The 16936-nt window shown below is 35.6% G+C and overlaps 2 protein-coding genes across 2 annotated transcripts in view; one reads left to right on the forward strand and one right to left on the reverse strand.

Moving 5' to 3' along the window:
* The window catches only part of LOC136809180 (dynein regulatory complex protein 11-like), a 32743-nt gene extending 19830 nt beyond the window's left edge, over positions 1 to 12913 (forward strand). The window contains exons 20-27 of the mRNA XM_067065699.1: positions 168 to 358; positions 1227 to 1426; positions 1820 to 1903; positions 2688 to 2787; positions 3535 to 3612; positions 4080 to 4231; positions 10568 to 10657; positions 11460 to 12913. Coding sequence (XP_066921800.1) covers positions 168 to 358; positions 1227 to 1426; positions 1820 to 1903; positions 2688 to 2787; positions 3535 to 3612; positions 4080 to 4231; positions 10568 to 10657; positions 11460 to 11588 — 1024 coding nt within the window. The 3' untranslated portion in view covers positions 11589 to 12913. The remainder of the gene's footprint in view (positions 1 to 167; positions 359 to 1226; positions 1427 to 1819; positions 1904 to 2687; positions 2788 to 3534; positions 3613 to 4079; positions 4232 to 10567; positions 10658 to 11459) is intronic.
* LOC136809181 (serine/threonine-protein kinase mos-like) lies at positions 6427 to 7686 on the reverse strand. Its single transcript, XM_067065700.1, has one exon. The coding sequence runs from the start codon at positions 7408 to 7410 to the stop codon at positions 6514 to 6516; it is 897 nt and encodes a 298-aa protein (XP_066921801.1). The 5' UTR covers positions 7411 to 7686; the 3' UTR covers positions 6427 to 6513.
* Positions 12914 to 16936: the final 4023 nt, after the last annotated feature.

Consider the following 16936-nt stretch of genomic DNA (forward strand, 5'->3'; position numbering starts at 1 on the left):
GTCACCACCGCTCCCAAAAGTGCAAATACATAAACTCGCTAATTTCTATAATTTGGATGTCTTAGAGTCAAGAGTTAGAAAGGCAGGGCAGCGTCCGATAAATGGCATGAAAAATGGCCTGCCCTAGGTACTTATTACATCTATTACCCCCTCTCCCTCATTACTAGAACTATAGAATCACTTTATGAAGAATTAGTCAAGGAAGGGATCTTGGTTCAGTATCCCAAAACACCGCTCAAAGATTACCTGGGAGAATACAGCTACCTTGGGACGACGTTAAGACAAGCCAACATTGAACCGATGCCCTCTCTTTCGGACGTGCGGCGTGTCATCACGGAGTACTGTATACTGCCTCTAGGTAAGTGCTTTACATCAAATATTCACCGCATATCTAAGAGGTAGTTATTCATGATATGCACCATTGCAATGTCTTCTGACATTACATCAAGGACCCAATAGCTTATTGGTTGTAAGTGACGTAAAATCAGTTAATACGTCACTTTCAACCAATCAGCTATTGGGTTCGTGGAAGATATTGCAATGGTGCATATCATGATTTGGATAAATTGTCAGCCCCATGGACGTTTGCCCCATATTTTCAGGTACCAATTTGGACATTTGAATCTAGATTTGGAAATCAGAAGCATTCAGGATTTTTGATGTTCTGAGTGCCATTTTTTTCAGATTTTTTGAGGTTTTTTGAGATTTTGAGGGCACCTAGCCCTGTACGAAAAGAATAATATCCTCATCATGGAAGGGAGATGGGGGTTAAATTTCCTTCTGGAATATCCCAATACAAAATTACATAATATAGTTTGGTGTTATGTTAATGGCCGAATCCACACAAACGTTATTCGTTGGACAGTTGTATTTATAGAAATATGCAACTTTGACAAAATATTATGAGGGTAATGACCCAATACAAAATTACATAATAAAGTTTGGAGTTATGTTAATGGCCGAATCCACACAAACGTAGTATTTGTTGGACAGTTTGTATTTATAGTAATATGCAACTTTGACAAAATATTATGACGGTAATGACCCAATACATAACTATTTGGTGATGTTGATGTAATTTAGCTTTTTGTTTTATACAAAAACTATTATCAAACTATTTAGTAGTTAGATAGTTATATCTGTAAAAACAAAACAAAACAAAATACTATGAGAGCTCTACTCTCAAGAAAATAGTTTTTGCCTATTATACGATTGTTTTATCACAGGCTCACAAATCGTCCATGAAAAAGCACCACTCGTTAAGTCATGTCTCATCACTGGCCCACGAGGGTGTGGTAAGAAAATGTTGGTTCACGCTATTTGCACAGAGACTGGGGCGAATCTTTTCGACTTGACAGCAGCAAATGTGGTCGGAAAATACCCTGGGAAAGCCGGTCTGGCGATGATGTTACATATGGTTTTTAAGGTATATAGAGGTTTTTAAGGTTTTGTTAGAATCATGTAACTTCCGCCATTTTTAAAGCAAACTTTCGAATTTGTAGAGGCAAATCACCTAAATCGAACGTTTGCGACGTGGAAATATAAAACGTAACTTAATCAACTTATAATATGAAAATCTATTTTCTTTTCATATAACGAATTTTGTTCGGCTCTATCTTGGACTAGAGTCGTTTATAATACGTGTTATTTAATACTATAGATGCTACATGATAATTAGATTACTTTTGCGGAATAACATTAGTTTTACTTTATATTATGCCCTCCAGTATTCCTTACCGTATTTTGAGCCTCGATATCCTCATAAAATTATTCTCACAAAATAAAGAATGCATAGTTTAATATTCTTCTTTCTTTTAAGGTTGCCAGGCAACTAGCACCGTCAGTTGTTTACGTTGGTGATTGTGAAAAGACCTTCCAAAAGAAATTACCCAAAACTGATAAGGTGAAGAATTAGAATTCTCTTCTCGAGATAAATCAACAGCATTGCAGGCCTCGTTTTCAAATTAAATAATTACTTCAAACGATATCTACACATGTAATATGTTTTCCCAAGAGAACATTTTCAATTTTGAAACAAAACTGCAACAAAAGAAAACGAGTTTCGCAATTATTTCATGCATTTCGAGAAGAGTGTATTGAAAACTCGGAGTCTACTCAAGGCTTTTTTATAGACGGGATGGTGTGATTAAGTGACCCGAATCATTAAGACTTGAAAATAGGACTTTATGGGTATGTTGTTTTCAGCTCAGTAATTCAAGTGGAGATATCTAAAGAGAAAGAGTCGTGCCATCCCAGTTTAGATGTTTAGACAGCTATCAAAAGTGAGCCTTTGGGCCGCTTTTGAATTAGAATATAGAGACTATTTCTGACTGAACTTTGCTTACTGATCATTCTTGATGACACTGAGCACAGTGAAGTAGACTAGAAGTACTTTGACAATGTCACCATTTTGAAGAAAAAAAACCACCAAAACTCATTGCAAACCTTAAAATAAAAACATGGCTTTGTCCTATTGTTAGACTATTTTACTAAGCAATTTTACTAAGTTATTTTACTAAATTTTAGGCTTAATCAAGAACTACCATATACTACTGGTCCACTTTAATCGCGGTATCCAGTCTAAAAAAAAGTTTTAAATGCACCTCTGGGTCTTTTGAGATAACTTCAGTCGCAAATTTCAGCACACCTCGTTTTTAACAGTTTATTTCTTCATTTCTTGATTTCAGACGGATCCGAAACGTTTCAAGAAAGATTTCCCAAAGATTGTGAAAGGAATGAAAGCAGAAGATCGCGTCTTGCTCCTCGGAACTTCACTTTTCCCTTTTAGTATCCTTTTCAGGAATTGTCGTTGTTCGGACGAAGGACTTAGAAAACCTGTTATTTAGAATCCTTTAATGGGCTTTTCCAGAAGTAGTCCGTGCCCATGTTGAGGATATTGGATATCGATCGGGGTTAACGATTTTTGTTCAAAAGTGGATATCCAGGGAGTTAAATATCTACAAGGGAGCAGATATCCAGGGGGTAAAGTGTCTTTTCAAGTAAAAAATACGATATCCAGGGGTAAGTATCTTTATAAGTGTGGATATCTTTACTAATAAAGTAGGATATCCAGGGGGTTCGATACTTCGAAAAATCAATATCCTCAACTGGAGGGGTAAAAACTTTTTCTGGAAAACCCCAACGACACAGAAGAAAAGTTCTTTGATGAAAATTTTTTCTTGGTAGTTAAAAGATAACGCTGAACATTTGATTTTTGAACTATCAATCCTATAATTTGAAATTCCAGGCTTATTAAAAAGGAAATTTTCAATTTTTTGGCCCAGCTCCTAAAACGACATACATAAGCATAGTGTGCAGAGGGGTCTGACCCCCCATTTTCATTTCATCCTCCCCCCTTTTTTTACTTGACCCCCCCCCCCCTAAAATCTCAAACCCCCATTTTATTCTGGAAATCTCCTATCCCCCTATAAAGCACTTTTGGATAAGTTGGACCCCCCCCCCGGGTTCACACAATGACTTAAGACTAAGAAGTTACGTTTTCCTTTCCTTAACAATTTGTGTTTTCTCAACAAGACGCTGAAGTGAAACCATTTTGTCAGACGTTTCAAAAGTTATTACTCCTCCCTCGCCCTGATTATGCTTCCAGATTTTGTAAGTAGAACTTGTTGGGTCTATGTGGCACACCAGTATGTGATGATATATCTTATACGATTTCTTCTCGGTGAATTGGTATATTGATTATTTTTCTAAAAGATCATAGTGCTCTTAATTTTATCTTTTCAACTGTATATGATATGACAAAATTGAAGAATTGGTTTGAAAAATGATAAGCAAACCAAAATTTAGTGCACACTTGAAAGCGAATGGACTTGGAGAAGGTTGAGTACAATACTGGCCAAAAGTTATGGAATTCCTCACTTTTTGGTATGAATTCACAAGTTCCCCCCTTTACCCCCTTATGCAATGTTGAATTTCAGTCCAACTTGACTCAGCAACATTGTAGAGAGGGGAAGGGGGAGAGGAGCCATAAAAACAATAGAATAAGTGGAATTCCATTTACTTTTGGCCAAGATTGTAAATAGAATCAAAAGATTTAATTTTTTTATTTTTTACAACAGTATTATGGCCAAGTTTAATCAAGAAACACGGTGGTATAGTGACAGACGCTTTGGATATTTCATCTTTGAGCAAGGTGACGGATGGTTACACACCAGGACATATGGTTGATGTCATCAAACAAGTGCTCACTGACCGACGCATCAAACAACAGGTATGCTAGGAGCTTAAGGGGCGATGGCCATGTGGTCAAAGGCTTCAGCGTCTCAAACCAGGGATTCGTGGTTCGAATCCCGGCTCCTTCCAATGTTCCGTTTAGTTCAAAGATAGCCGGCTGGCCGTGGACCCCGTGAAAACAATCGAAAGACTGTCTAAAAGTCCTAAATTACTGGGCTATCAAACAACAGGTATCTTAGTCTCGTAACAGAGCATCTGTTCTGCACATATCACTCTGCTCTAAGGGGTATCGCGAATGCTCTCTTACGGAGCCCTAGAGCAAATACGTGTCATGCACGAAGAAGTTTGAATTTTCTAAGAGATTACATTACAGGTCACTTCAACTAGCATTCAACAACAACTTCAACAACACAATAAGGGCAATTGAAACATGTACACGTTTTTATAAGAACTTTATGAGAACACAAGGCTTCCATGTCCTAAATGTTAAGAACAAATTAAGAACATTTTAAGGCTTCGCGGACTCTAAATCACCCGATTTCTTAGGAAAATGAACAAAAATACTCAAAAAACGGTGAAAATAAGAACATGTATGCTTAAAACTCAAATGGTTAAGAACATCCGAAGGCTTCAAAATTTTGGATGTTCTTATAAAAATATGTGTATGCTTAACTGTGGACACTTTTTGACATCTTCTCAGCATTCATTCATACTATGCTAGAAAGTTATACACCGTTGGAAAGATATTTCCAAGGTGAAAAATCTAAAGGATAAAAGATTTAAAAAAATTGAAAAATAAAGATGAGAAATGAAGATGAAAAAATGAAGATTTCATCTTCTGTCTTAAACATCGTGATGCTGAGCTAAAAGGTCAAAAAACTAAAGTGTCCACATACTTCTGAGACAGATTTTGATCTCATAACAGATCATCCATTCTGAGCTCTGGCATGAATACGTGCATCTGAGGACTCTTAAACACTCAATTTCTAAGGTAAATGGACAAAAAGAACATGCTTAAAAACTCAAAAAGTTAATAACATCCGGGGGCTTTTGGATGTTCTTATGAAAAAAACGTAGTCAACAGCAAACGTGTTAATGAGGCCTCGTGGATTCTTCAGTTATTTTGCTCTTATGTTTCGAATCGTACCGTAAGTTTGTCTAATATTGACATTCCTCTTTTAATTTCGACACCCTTCTTTAAAGATAGGAATGATCGGAAGGTCGGGATCACTGATAGACAAAATATTTTTCCACTCTGATCGCTAAGCAAAGAAAAATTTGTTTCCATCAGCGATTCCGACTTATTAGAAGAGGGGCGTCGGCATTAGACCAACTTACAGTACCAAATACGGGCAAAGAAAAAGCCAAAGAAATAGAAAATCGAAATTTAGTAACGCTCTCTTACACTAATTCTTTTGAAATTTTTCATCAGTACTTCTAAAGTTTTGAAATATCAAAAAAAATTGGAGTCAAATTACGGTAAATCTACAATGTTTCTCAATTTTTCTTCATTGCATCAAAACTTTTGAAATACAAAGGAGTTGATATAACTCGAACACGCACGGGGAACACATTTTTCATATTAAGGACATTTTGAGTTATGGAGTACGGTTTATGGGGCATTGTTATCTGAATGGACCAGAGGTGTTAAGGAGACATTCGAGTTATAGAGGTTCGAATTATGGCGAGACTCCGTACTATCAAAAAATAGTTCAAGTCAAATTAAATATTTGAAAAACAATGCTTTTTATTTGCAACTTCTAAAAATTTGATTTTTTTTTTCTTATAAATAAAAAATGAACAAAATGCTTTATTTACATAATATACAAAAAAATTTTTATCCCTATCCATCCAATACATACTTTTTTATAAGGGAGATTTTATGACAAAAAGAAGACTCCACAGTAGTAACAGTAAACATTTTTTATAAGACAAACTATATAAGAACATAAGGCTTCGAAGGCCAAAATGTTAAGAACAAGTTAAGAACAATTTAAGGCTTTGCTGAATGATTTCTTAGCAAGAGGGACAAAAATACTCACAAAATGGTGAAATTACGGACATCTTGAGAACAACAAAGTTACACATTCGAACGTCCGAAGGCTTCATAAATTTTGGATGTTCTTATGAACATTTTTAGAAATGAGGAGAACACAAAATTTTCCCTAAAAGTAAGTACAAAAGAATTTGGGAACCAAAAAAATAAAAAACAATCAGAACAGGAAAAGATGAAATAGAAAAATCTAAGATTGCTGTCTCCCAAAAGTATCCGAAAGATGCATCAAAATTGAAAAAACTCTACAATATAACTACATAAGATTAAAAATGTTCTGTAAAAAATTGTATAATTTCTCTAGCATTCATTCTATTGTCTTTACATTGGTCCCAACAGCCAGTCATAACCTGTGAATAGAGCTTTTCCGTATCTTCAGGTATGCACGGTCTCAAATTATACGCGACCACTTTAAAAATGATGACCTGATGATTTTCATTACCGTAAGGTCTTTCTCTGGTTGCCATTTGCCATAAACATATCCCAAAAGAATAGATATCTGCTTTATCCGTCGCTGGCTCCCCGCGTAGTAATTCGGGCGCGCGGTAAGAATAAGTGCCCGTTAAGCTTGTCTTTGTCGGAGTTGTTGGAGATGAGATCTCAGATAGGTCTTTACAGCACCCGAAATCAGCGATTTTGCATTGATCTGTAGCCTGGGAGACGAGAATGTTTAACGGCTTCAAGTCTAAATGTACAATGTTTTTCTTGTGAGCGTATGCAAGCCCGGATGCAATTTGTTTTGCAAATTTGATTCTTCGTCTCGACAAAACGGTTTCGTTTTCATCGTCCAAAATTGATTGAAGAGTTCTGGCGTTCAAATATTCCATTAAGATATAATGTGATTGGTTTTTAAGAAATGTACAAAATGTTCTGACTATGTTTCTATGTTGGAGTCGAATAGCCATGTTCTCGGATGTAAAACTTTCTTGAGCGGCCCGCGCGTTACGAGCGGTAATATGAAAACGTTTGAGTGCGTATTTTTGTCCCTTTATCAAGCATTCATGAACAGTCCCAAAACCACCTGATCCCAAGTAACGACCTAGTTCAATTTCGTCAAAATGAAAATCTTCTTTTTTCTTGGAGCATAACTTTTGAAAATAATCTAAACGATGCTTGAATAATAAGTTGGTGTTTGATTGATGACTTGATATAGTTTTCGACATTCTGTGCCCAGCGGTTATTTTGTAACTTCTGATAACCTTGTCCAGCGGTTTGTTTTGCTACTTTCGTTTTCTTCTCTTCTATCTTTCAATCAGTACAGCGGTCTTTTCTCTTCAACCTCACTTTCAAAATGAGACTGAAAACATAATAGTCATTTTCCATTCGACGATCGTGTTTAAAAAAAAAAGTTTGCCACGCTTCTAGCTATACTTAAAACAAAAAACTCATATTAGCGTCCCTTTAAACAAGCGCACTCCCTTGGGACGTTCCCTCAATCCACTCGCGTGGAACAGAAATGTACAAACGAACGAAGATGCTATGCGGTTTTCTCTTTTCTTTATTAATTAAATGGGTGTTAAAAAGCATGGTCGTAAAAACAACAAAAGAAAACTAATTATTTCGAAATTGGAGCACTGAAATTGGTTGCTATGCTAATTCGACGTCCTAACGGTTTTATTTGTTGTTGTCCGGGGGTTTGTGTCAATAAAAAGTGGAATGATTTTTTTTTGCAGCTGAATTACGCTTCTGCAGAGACTTTCCAACGGAATTTTGATTTTCGCTTTAATTTTCGCGTCCGTTTCAAGTCGGCCTCGTTATCATAATTTTAGTCTGTTACATTGCATTTACATTTATAAGAAATCTCATTTTGAATAAAAAAACTAAATTATTCTGCACCCTAACAAAATCTAGTTGGGTGTATTTTTAAAGCCCCTTCAGTTACATGACAATTTCAAGAGTTTTATAGCTTTTTGGTCTATCTTCGTTTTGAATATTTCCAAACTAACTGTCTTGGATTTTATTAGTTTTCAATTTTCAATTTTATATCTTTTCTTATCAAAAGTGAAACGTGTTCTTATACAAAGAGATAATCCCCTCTCTTTTGTGATAATTATTACATTAATACATTCCTTTGACGGTCAGGGTAATTAACGCTTAAAGAAATTTAATAATTACTTTAGAAAATGTTCTAATAATTCTTTTTACAAATTTCTTAATTGACAAAGAAATGAATACTGTGACAAATTTTAAACTTCAAAGAAACTATTGTAACACCTCAAATTCAACAGATCATTTTTTCTATAAGCACACTACTGCTATGCAATTTAAATGAATTAATTCAATATTAAATTAAAATTTACTACTACTGCTATCAAGATTATCGAATGAATTTCAATGAGAATCTATGGGGAGACTTTTTACCAAGTACACGTTTCTTTATAAGAACATCCAAAATTTTTGAAGGCTTATGAGCATTTTTGCCCATTTTTCTAAGAAACCGGCTGTTTTAGAGTCGCTAAAGCCTTAAAATGTTCTTAACTTGTTCTTAACATTTCGACCATCGAAGCCTGATGTTCTTATATAGTTTGTAAACGTGTAAGATTTATAACTATTTGTTGGTCAAGTTAAGGGACCGCTAAATGTTTGTCGACCTTTACACGATTTTTTTCATTGAGAATAAGAAATTGGTTTTTATTTTAAGGCTTTGCGGACTTTAGAACACTTTTTGAAAGACAAATTTAACAATAAACCAAGAGGGTTTGGTTATTCAAGTAGAGGTTTTTTATAAGAACAAACTAGTCTCGCTTTTGGGCTCAGCACATTCATAAAGCGTATGTCAGAGGAGATCTCTGATTTACATGGAAACGAGACAAAGTTGTCACTGTTAACCCCCGTTTTTTAATTCAGCATGCGTTTCGCCTTAGAATAGTTCTGCACAGCAACGAGGCAAATGGGAAGGACATACAAAAGTTAGCGACGCAAAAAAAAGAATGATTTTTGGGAACGAGGCGGGGAGCGAGGTTTAAAACACACGCTCTGTCAAGAATGGGAAATGTACACATGTGTCTTTATGAAAATCGAATTTTTTAATTGCTATTGTTATCGGTGTCAATAAAGAACAAAAGATACGCGTGTCATTTTCAAGAAGGATTATTTTTCCGTAAAGTAATGAGTCATTTAATGACCCATAATTATCAGATTAATTCTTAAACACGTTTTCAAATTATCATAATTTATACGATTTTCATTGAAGTAGAAAATTATTTCTTTGAACTTGAAAAAAATTAATAGGATTGTTGTTGTGGACAGTGTCACAATTTTTCTTCTTCTTCAATATTTGAACATAATGAAGGAAATTTGAAACGAGTCTTTTGTCAATCTTCAATCTCCATTCATTCTCAGATATGATGTCATCTTTTCAATGGAATCCGAAAAGCCTTGCTTAAGTGCTTGTACTCCTTTAATCATTGGAATTGTTTAAACTTAAAACGCCCCTCACGGCCCCCACACAAAAAATCAGTCTGTACAGCCTTGCAAAATTGGTCTATTTCGGCCCAAGGGCTCGAACTCCTTTTGTCTTTGAGAATACGCTTTACAAGAATATTCTATTTATAATTTCCCAAAAAGCGTTGAAAGCCTTTTTATTTCCACCCAGTTCTATAAAGAAACTTGGAAATTGCACTTGAACTCAAAACGGGCCTCGAGCATAGATTTATAAAGCCCGAAGGGCTAGATGGCGTACTTTTGCTGAAAAGTGTGCTGAGGTTAGGTAGGAAATCCTACATAGCTCACGTGACAATTTAATAGAATTTCAGCGCTTGACCAATAAAAAGCTTCGCGGGTTTTCGAAAACAATAGTAGCAATATTTTTTGCGATATTCACTTTTTTTGCTTACAAGAGCTTAAAGCATGACATCTAGCCCTTCAGGCTTTATAAATATATGGCCTCGGAGTTACTCCCCCTAATCCTCAAAAAATTCTTTCCGAGATAGATATTTACAGCCTAGTAAAATTGGGCTATTTTGGCTATTCTTGGTCATTTTAGGGCACTAACTTTTTATATAAAAAAGATATGCAAAATCAGAACACAAATAAAAAACTCACATATTTTGAAAGCTGATTTACTGTATTATTACACGTTTTTTATTTATAAGAACATAAGGCTTTGATGGCCAAAATATTAAGAACATTTGCGGACTCCAAAAGACCCGATTTCTTAGGAAAATGGACAAAAATACTCACAAAATGATCAAAATAGGAACATGTTAAGGACATTAATTTTTAGAGTCAAAACTCGAAAAGTTAAGAAAATCCAAAAAGTTTGAATGTTCTAATAAAACGACATGTAACAGCATGAATTCCTATTTTTCATTTCACCAGTTAACGAAGAAACCGTTAGTAGCGTCGGAATTTGTTGGACCGCTGGCCAAAATCGAACCCATTTATAAAGAAGAAGAAGAAGCTTTCAAGGTCAGTAGTCATTAAGCTTTCTGATTGGTCCTCGCTAGTCACGTGATCTGAGTATTGCAATCTGATTGGCTCTCCTCTAAAGTCCATCATCCGCTTTAGGTACGCCATGATTCTTATTTGCCTGCAAATTTTCAAGCAATACGGATTTTCAATTCCAACAATTTATAACTGTTGGAAAGATAATTAAGACCACTATAATTTGTAAAAATTATAATTTCATTCAATTGAAAAAAAATTTTCACCCTATGATGCCAGTAACTGCAATTTTGATTCAGAGGAACTATTATAATATACTACCTTAAAGGAAGAAAATTTGGCGGATTTGGCGGATTTGACTGAAATCCGCCAAATTAAGTTCCAGCCAAAATTTTTTTTTTCCGTCATCCGCCAAATTAAATTCCCGCCAAATTTAGTTTTTTTGTCCATCCGCCAAATTAAATTCCCTCTGAAAAAACTTTTTTGGCCATCCGCCAAATTAAATTCCCGCTAAAATTTCTTCCTTGAAGGTATATAAGGTCAGTTGGCCGAAATATTCATGGAAGATTTCTTTTTCCTTGACTACGCTGTATTGTATACACTCTGGTTTTCAGCTTGCTCATTTCAATTATACAGTGGTCTCTCTCTAATTCGATCTTGATTGGACTATAATTTTTCTTCGAATTAGAGACATATTCGAATTATAGAGGAGCATTTTATACTGATTTCTAACTGAAGGGACCAAGATTTAAGTTCGAGTTACAGAAAGATTCCAATAAAAGAAGTTCGAATTAGCGAGTGGCCACTGTGTATTCTTCATTTGCAGGTTTGGTATGCGAAGACACCGTTAGGGAAGAAACGAGCAAAAGCCGCCAAAGAGGGCGAAGAGGATGGCGGAGGGAAGGGCGGTAAAGGAAAAGATAAAGGTAAAGGGAAAGGGAAGAAGAAAAAGTAAATGATGACAGAAAGATGTTGAAGAGCATGTGCGACGGTAACCAATTTTTTGACTCTCTTTAATTCGATCTTTAAGGGACCGAGAGCTTTCTTCAAATTAGAGAAAGATTCCAATTACAGAAAGTATGTTAAGCGATTTTCCGCCTGAGAGGACCAGTACACGTTTTTTTTTATTAGAACCCAGTTTATAAGAAAATTGAGGCTGAAATTCGTCGAAAAATTAAGATTATCGTAAGAACATGCCCAGCCTCAGTTTGACAAGAAACTACAATTCTTTCCTCTTTTCAAGCAGTTTTAACCAAACTAGGGATGGATTTTCTAAAATTGTCCAAATTTTACCAATTTTAAGTGCTCTTTATTTTGTATGAAATTGTCGATTTAGAGTAGTATGAAAAATTAAGAACGCATTTAAGAACATCTTAGGCTGAAAATTTCTTAGAAAATAAGCACAGACCAATTTTAGGTGTTCCAATAAAAAAAAAACGTGTATTCAAGTTCGAATTGTAGAAAGATTCGTTGCAGAGAAGTTCGAATTAGAGACAGTTGGCTGTATTTATTTTTTCATGTTATTGTCGAGGTTAAAGATTTCATTTTAGAATGACTTTAATCGAGGCTTAACTTGTCAACCAGGGCTAGCGCTCCCCGCTACTGGGTCCCTTACGCCTCTAAGCCATCTCTAATCATTTCTAGTTTAGCTTCTTGCAATTTTAGCCGACTTTAGAGATTTACACCCCTTCTCACAGACCCATTAGAGTTTTTCCAGCTATTGAGGGTAAAAATAACGGACCGAAACTCGATGGGGATTGATTTCCCCAAATTTTTTATGGCTTGTTATTTGAATTCCATTGTTTTCGAGACAGAAAATTCAGTGGGGATGGAAAAAATAGAACAATATTTTGCAGTGAGGATTTGCTTATCTGATTATTTTCAGTAGGGACACAAGGTGGAGTAGAATTTCCCACTGGGGACGTTATTTGACCAATTTTTCCAGTGGGAAGGGGTCCAAGTATGGGCCTGTGAGAAGGAGGTGTGAAAGTGTTTTTCATTTTCTTCAGCTGTCTACCTGTCTGTTTGTCTTTCGATTGCCTGCCTACCCATCCAGCTTGTTGGCCTTACCCTTGCTAATTCTTAACAGCTTAGACGAAAACAATTTCGAGAATGAGAATGTAAAGCGGTTTTTTTGAAAGGTTTTAATTTCATGGCCCCCGCTGTAAAGAGAATATTTGTGAATTATGAAATCAATCAAATAATTATTATTTTTAACAAAGCGTGACATTATTATACATAGGTAAATAAGATAAGAAATATTTTTTCCGTTTATATGTATATTTTTTCATACCCAATAATTTATTATGATATGAAGACGTTCCTAAATTATAAAAAACTCGATTGACTTGTTGTTACAAACTTGTCGATAAGGATAGCCAATTTTCCCTCGAACAACAATGTGACTTGTGAGTTCGACTGTTCCAGTCTTTTTCGAAATTTTAAGATCTAATTCGGGGAGGGGGACTCAATTGCACAGATATCTTATATAAAACACTTAATAGAGCTACTCCATCCCTAGCGGAATTAAAATAATCTGCCATCTTTGATAAGTAGACCATAATTCGGTGCCGGCAATTTGGTCGATCAAGCTTTCGCCTCGTCGTTTCGCTTCGCTTCCACTACTAACTTGTCGATAAGGATAACCAACTAAAATTTAAGTTTTCAATCGAACATAAGCCGATGTTTGAGAACGGTGGAATCGAGGCGTGAATACTAGTGGGTTTTTGTCTGTCAGTTCGTCTATTCTTTTTTTTTGAAATTTAGTAGCGAAAGGGACATTGCTCTGAAAGATAATAATGAGTCAAAAAAAATGTGTCAATGAGAAACCTATATAATCTCTGTTAGAAGAATTGGTATCTAGTTTTTGATCAGCTTATATTTCTCTCCTATAGTTTTGACAAACACAATCTTTCTAAAAAGTCGGTGTTAAAGTTTATCTCGGTGTGATATACCAATCAAATTCAGTTCATAGTCCTTATATTATCATATAAGTAACTACTTAAAAACGAAGAAACACCATTTCACTGATAAAATTTTAATTTTTTTCAAGTTTTTAAAGTTCGTGTTTGTTTGAACAAATACTTACTATACAAAAATCTCTACATGGTTAAAATATTAAAAGAGAAATTACTCGAAAATGATTCCTTACAAACTGTGTCCTGTTGAAAAATTGTTCACAACATCGTTTTATCTCATATTATTCGTCTGTAACCTACACAGTACCTTTACCAAAAGTTTCTTCCAGTTTTTTCACTTTCCGTATTGATTTACTATTGTCTTAAATCTTGTAGATCACAACTTCTTTTCTATTACGTAATTCCATATACCTTGTTTAGTCCTTTTTCGCGATAAAACGTAAAGTAAAGCTTTCTTAGCGGTTGACTGTTTTTACAATACTGTAAGTCATATCACTTCATCTTACACCTTTTCAATATGTGGCTACCAACCAACGGGTTTTATCCATTTCCTGGATAGTCCATCTTCTTGTCTAAGTGATTTACCATCAATCAATCAATCAATCAATCAATCAATCAATCAATATCAATCAATATCAATCAATCAATCGATCAATCAATACCATCAATCAAGCAATCAATAATCAATCAATTTATCTCACATTAAATCGTCTTCTTCATCTTCATTTTCAACCTTCTTCAACTTCTTCTTGTTTTCCTTTCATTTTTTCATTCAAATACATTCTTAAACCGTCTCTCTCATGTGCGCCGACTTCGCATACGGCATTTCGCCGACCCTTCCGTCGTGACGCATTAAACACCATTCGTGTCGCTTCGTCAATTCCCGGTGGCATCAATGCTTTTTGTAATATACTCGCCATGCTGAATTCGTCATTTCGCGATCCTTTACGGCGGAAAGATAACTTGCGATCAGGTTTTGATGTTAAGAAAGCACTTTCGAAAGGGACTGAACCGCTACGTTTGTGAGTGCCAATTTTAGCCGGCGATCTCATTCCCGACTTTTTACGTAACGACAACCGTCGCATTAACGAGGGTGTTTTCGCTTGTCTTCGGTCTAAATTAGAAGTACTTGAACTTCTCGTTTCCAATTCGTTTTCCGGGCATTCTTCCAACTTCCCTAAGGAAATCATTGAGCTTTTTAACGGTGATAATTGAGCTAGTGAGTTCAGTTTCATGTCTACCATTGAGGTATACCCTGGCAGTGAACATCTCGAGTCTTTACGATTCAAAGACATCAATGATAATCGTGACTGCAATAAATCGCCGAAGTCTTTATGTGAACCATTCATCGTATGTGTCGACATCTTTTTTCCGACGTCTTCGATAAGGACGTCGCCGTTATTATTGTTCCCGTCATGCCGTCTGTTTTGTTGACGTTGAGATGACGCCTGAACTACACTACCGTAAGAACAGTTTCGGCCACAGAATTGTTTTCCGGCGTCGATGAGCCGGGATCGTTCTTGTTTCTTTTTATCTTTGCTGACCATTGTAGTGAAAGGAAGAGAGATTTTTCGGTAATGTTTTTTAACTTCACTATAAATGAGAAAACAAGATTTCATCTAGAATAGGTTTTAAAGGAGCAAATATACTAACTCTAAAGGTGCCTAGCCTCCTTCTAAAAACCCTAGATTATACCGCCAGGAGGTAGGAGATTTCAAGATTTCAATTTGTGTACAATGGAACCTTGAAACCAACCCGTTCTTTTCGTGTACCATGTTGAAGAAAGTTTTACACCCCTTAATTTTCGGCGCACCTAAAAATCGGCCTCTAGGGAAGAGTCATTGCTCCCTGCCTCCACCACGCTACTGGTATCAAGGTTTCTTCACAATTCTACAAGAGCGCAAGTTCAGGTATAAGTCACGAATTCGTTAAAGAATGCCCATAGGCTAAAGGTTTATCTGTGATCTCCATCTCTAGGCGCCGTGGTATAGTGGTCATCAACTCTGATTTCTGTACCGGAGACCAAGGTTCGATTCCCAGTCGCGGTGGCTCACTTAGCAAGTGAATGAACCTTCGCCCGGGCTAACCCATGGCAAGTGAACTCCGGATTAAGCCCTGCCATGTGAGGGGAATTGGGTAGTCCGTCCACAGATCTGTAAAGCACGAAGGGCTAGATTTGCGGCTTTTATCGAAAAGTGAAGCCTAGGTTTGGAAGGATTTCCTACCAAAGTCACGTGACTAAAATATGCAATTTCACCGGTTTGAGAGATGTGAAATAGCGTTTGCCGCCTACTATTTTTGATCTCGCGCTCCGAAAACAATTAAAATGCTAGATCCTATCCATCGGCACGAAATTTAAAAAGTCAAATTTTTGCTTCATTTTTTTTTGCTGGAAAAAGCTTAAAGTTGCCTATCTAGCTCTTCGGGCTTTACAGATATCTGTGAGTCAGTCCAAAGGTTGCTGACAGGACGCATAGTTGCGTTAACACAGTTGCGACAATAGGCCCAATAGCCTGCTGTAACTAAACCAGTTAATAGAATTAAGAATTGAATACAATCTCGATCCATAGTCTTTCAACATCGTTCATGATCGAACATGCAATGACTCGAAGACTAGCATTATTTTCTTAATTTCATAACAACAAAAAATATTTCGCAGCCACCCGTCTGCAATCCATTTACTCTTAAGAATTGAATAATAATTTCATATACTTTCAACTTTATATATTTTTATCAGTCATTATCTTATCATTATATTATTATAAGTCCTATTTACTGCCATACCTTTTCGTCTTATCAAGTAACGAAAGCATTTTATCGGCGCCATACATAAGCCCTTTTTATCTTGGTTGGGCTCAGAAAAAAAAACACCCTTATTGTCTAACTTTATCCCTAATTTTCTCAACTATATTATCGGTCAAAATTATGCTATATTTTCTAAATATATATTCCATTGGAATATTGAGAAAGGAAAACAATGTTTCGATTTTTGTTATACAAAAGCAATGCAAAACACCAATAAAGGAAAAAATTATTCCCTCTTATTTTTGGCCCCTAAATAACAAAAACAAGGGACTAAAGTTTCATATCCCATTATATATATTTTTTTTTGAGTCTTGTTTTTTCAAAAAATGTAAAACCTTAATTTCGTATTTCTCGAAAAACACTTCAAAAATATTTTTTTCAACAAATAATATGCACGTAAAAGGATTTTTTTTTCAATTTCAATTTTAAGGATTTTTTTGATGAGGTTTTTAGCAAACGCCACACTTTTTAATCCTAACCCAAACAAAAAAACCCGCAAAAATAACAATCATTAAACTCAGACGATATTATTCTCGCTGAAATATTCAAACGGTTATTCCAGATCTACCTCTCTCCTGCT

Source organism: Clytia hemisphaerica, unplaced genomic scaffold (genome assembly GCF_902728285.1).
Source record: "Clytia hemisphaerica strain Z4C2 unplaced genomic scaffold, Clytia hemisphaerica genome assembly, whole genome shotgun sequence".
Classification (NCBI taxonomy): domain Eukaryota; kingdom Metazoa; phylum Cnidaria; class Hydrozoa; order Leptothecata; family Clytiidae; genus Clytia; species Clytia hemisphaerica.

Bases quoted from the DNA above. Each gene is read 5' to 3' on its own strand.
- LOC136809181 (XM_067065700.1), bottom strand. From the start codon at position 7,410: ATGTCGAAAACTATATCAAGTCATCAATCAAACACCAACTTATTATTC.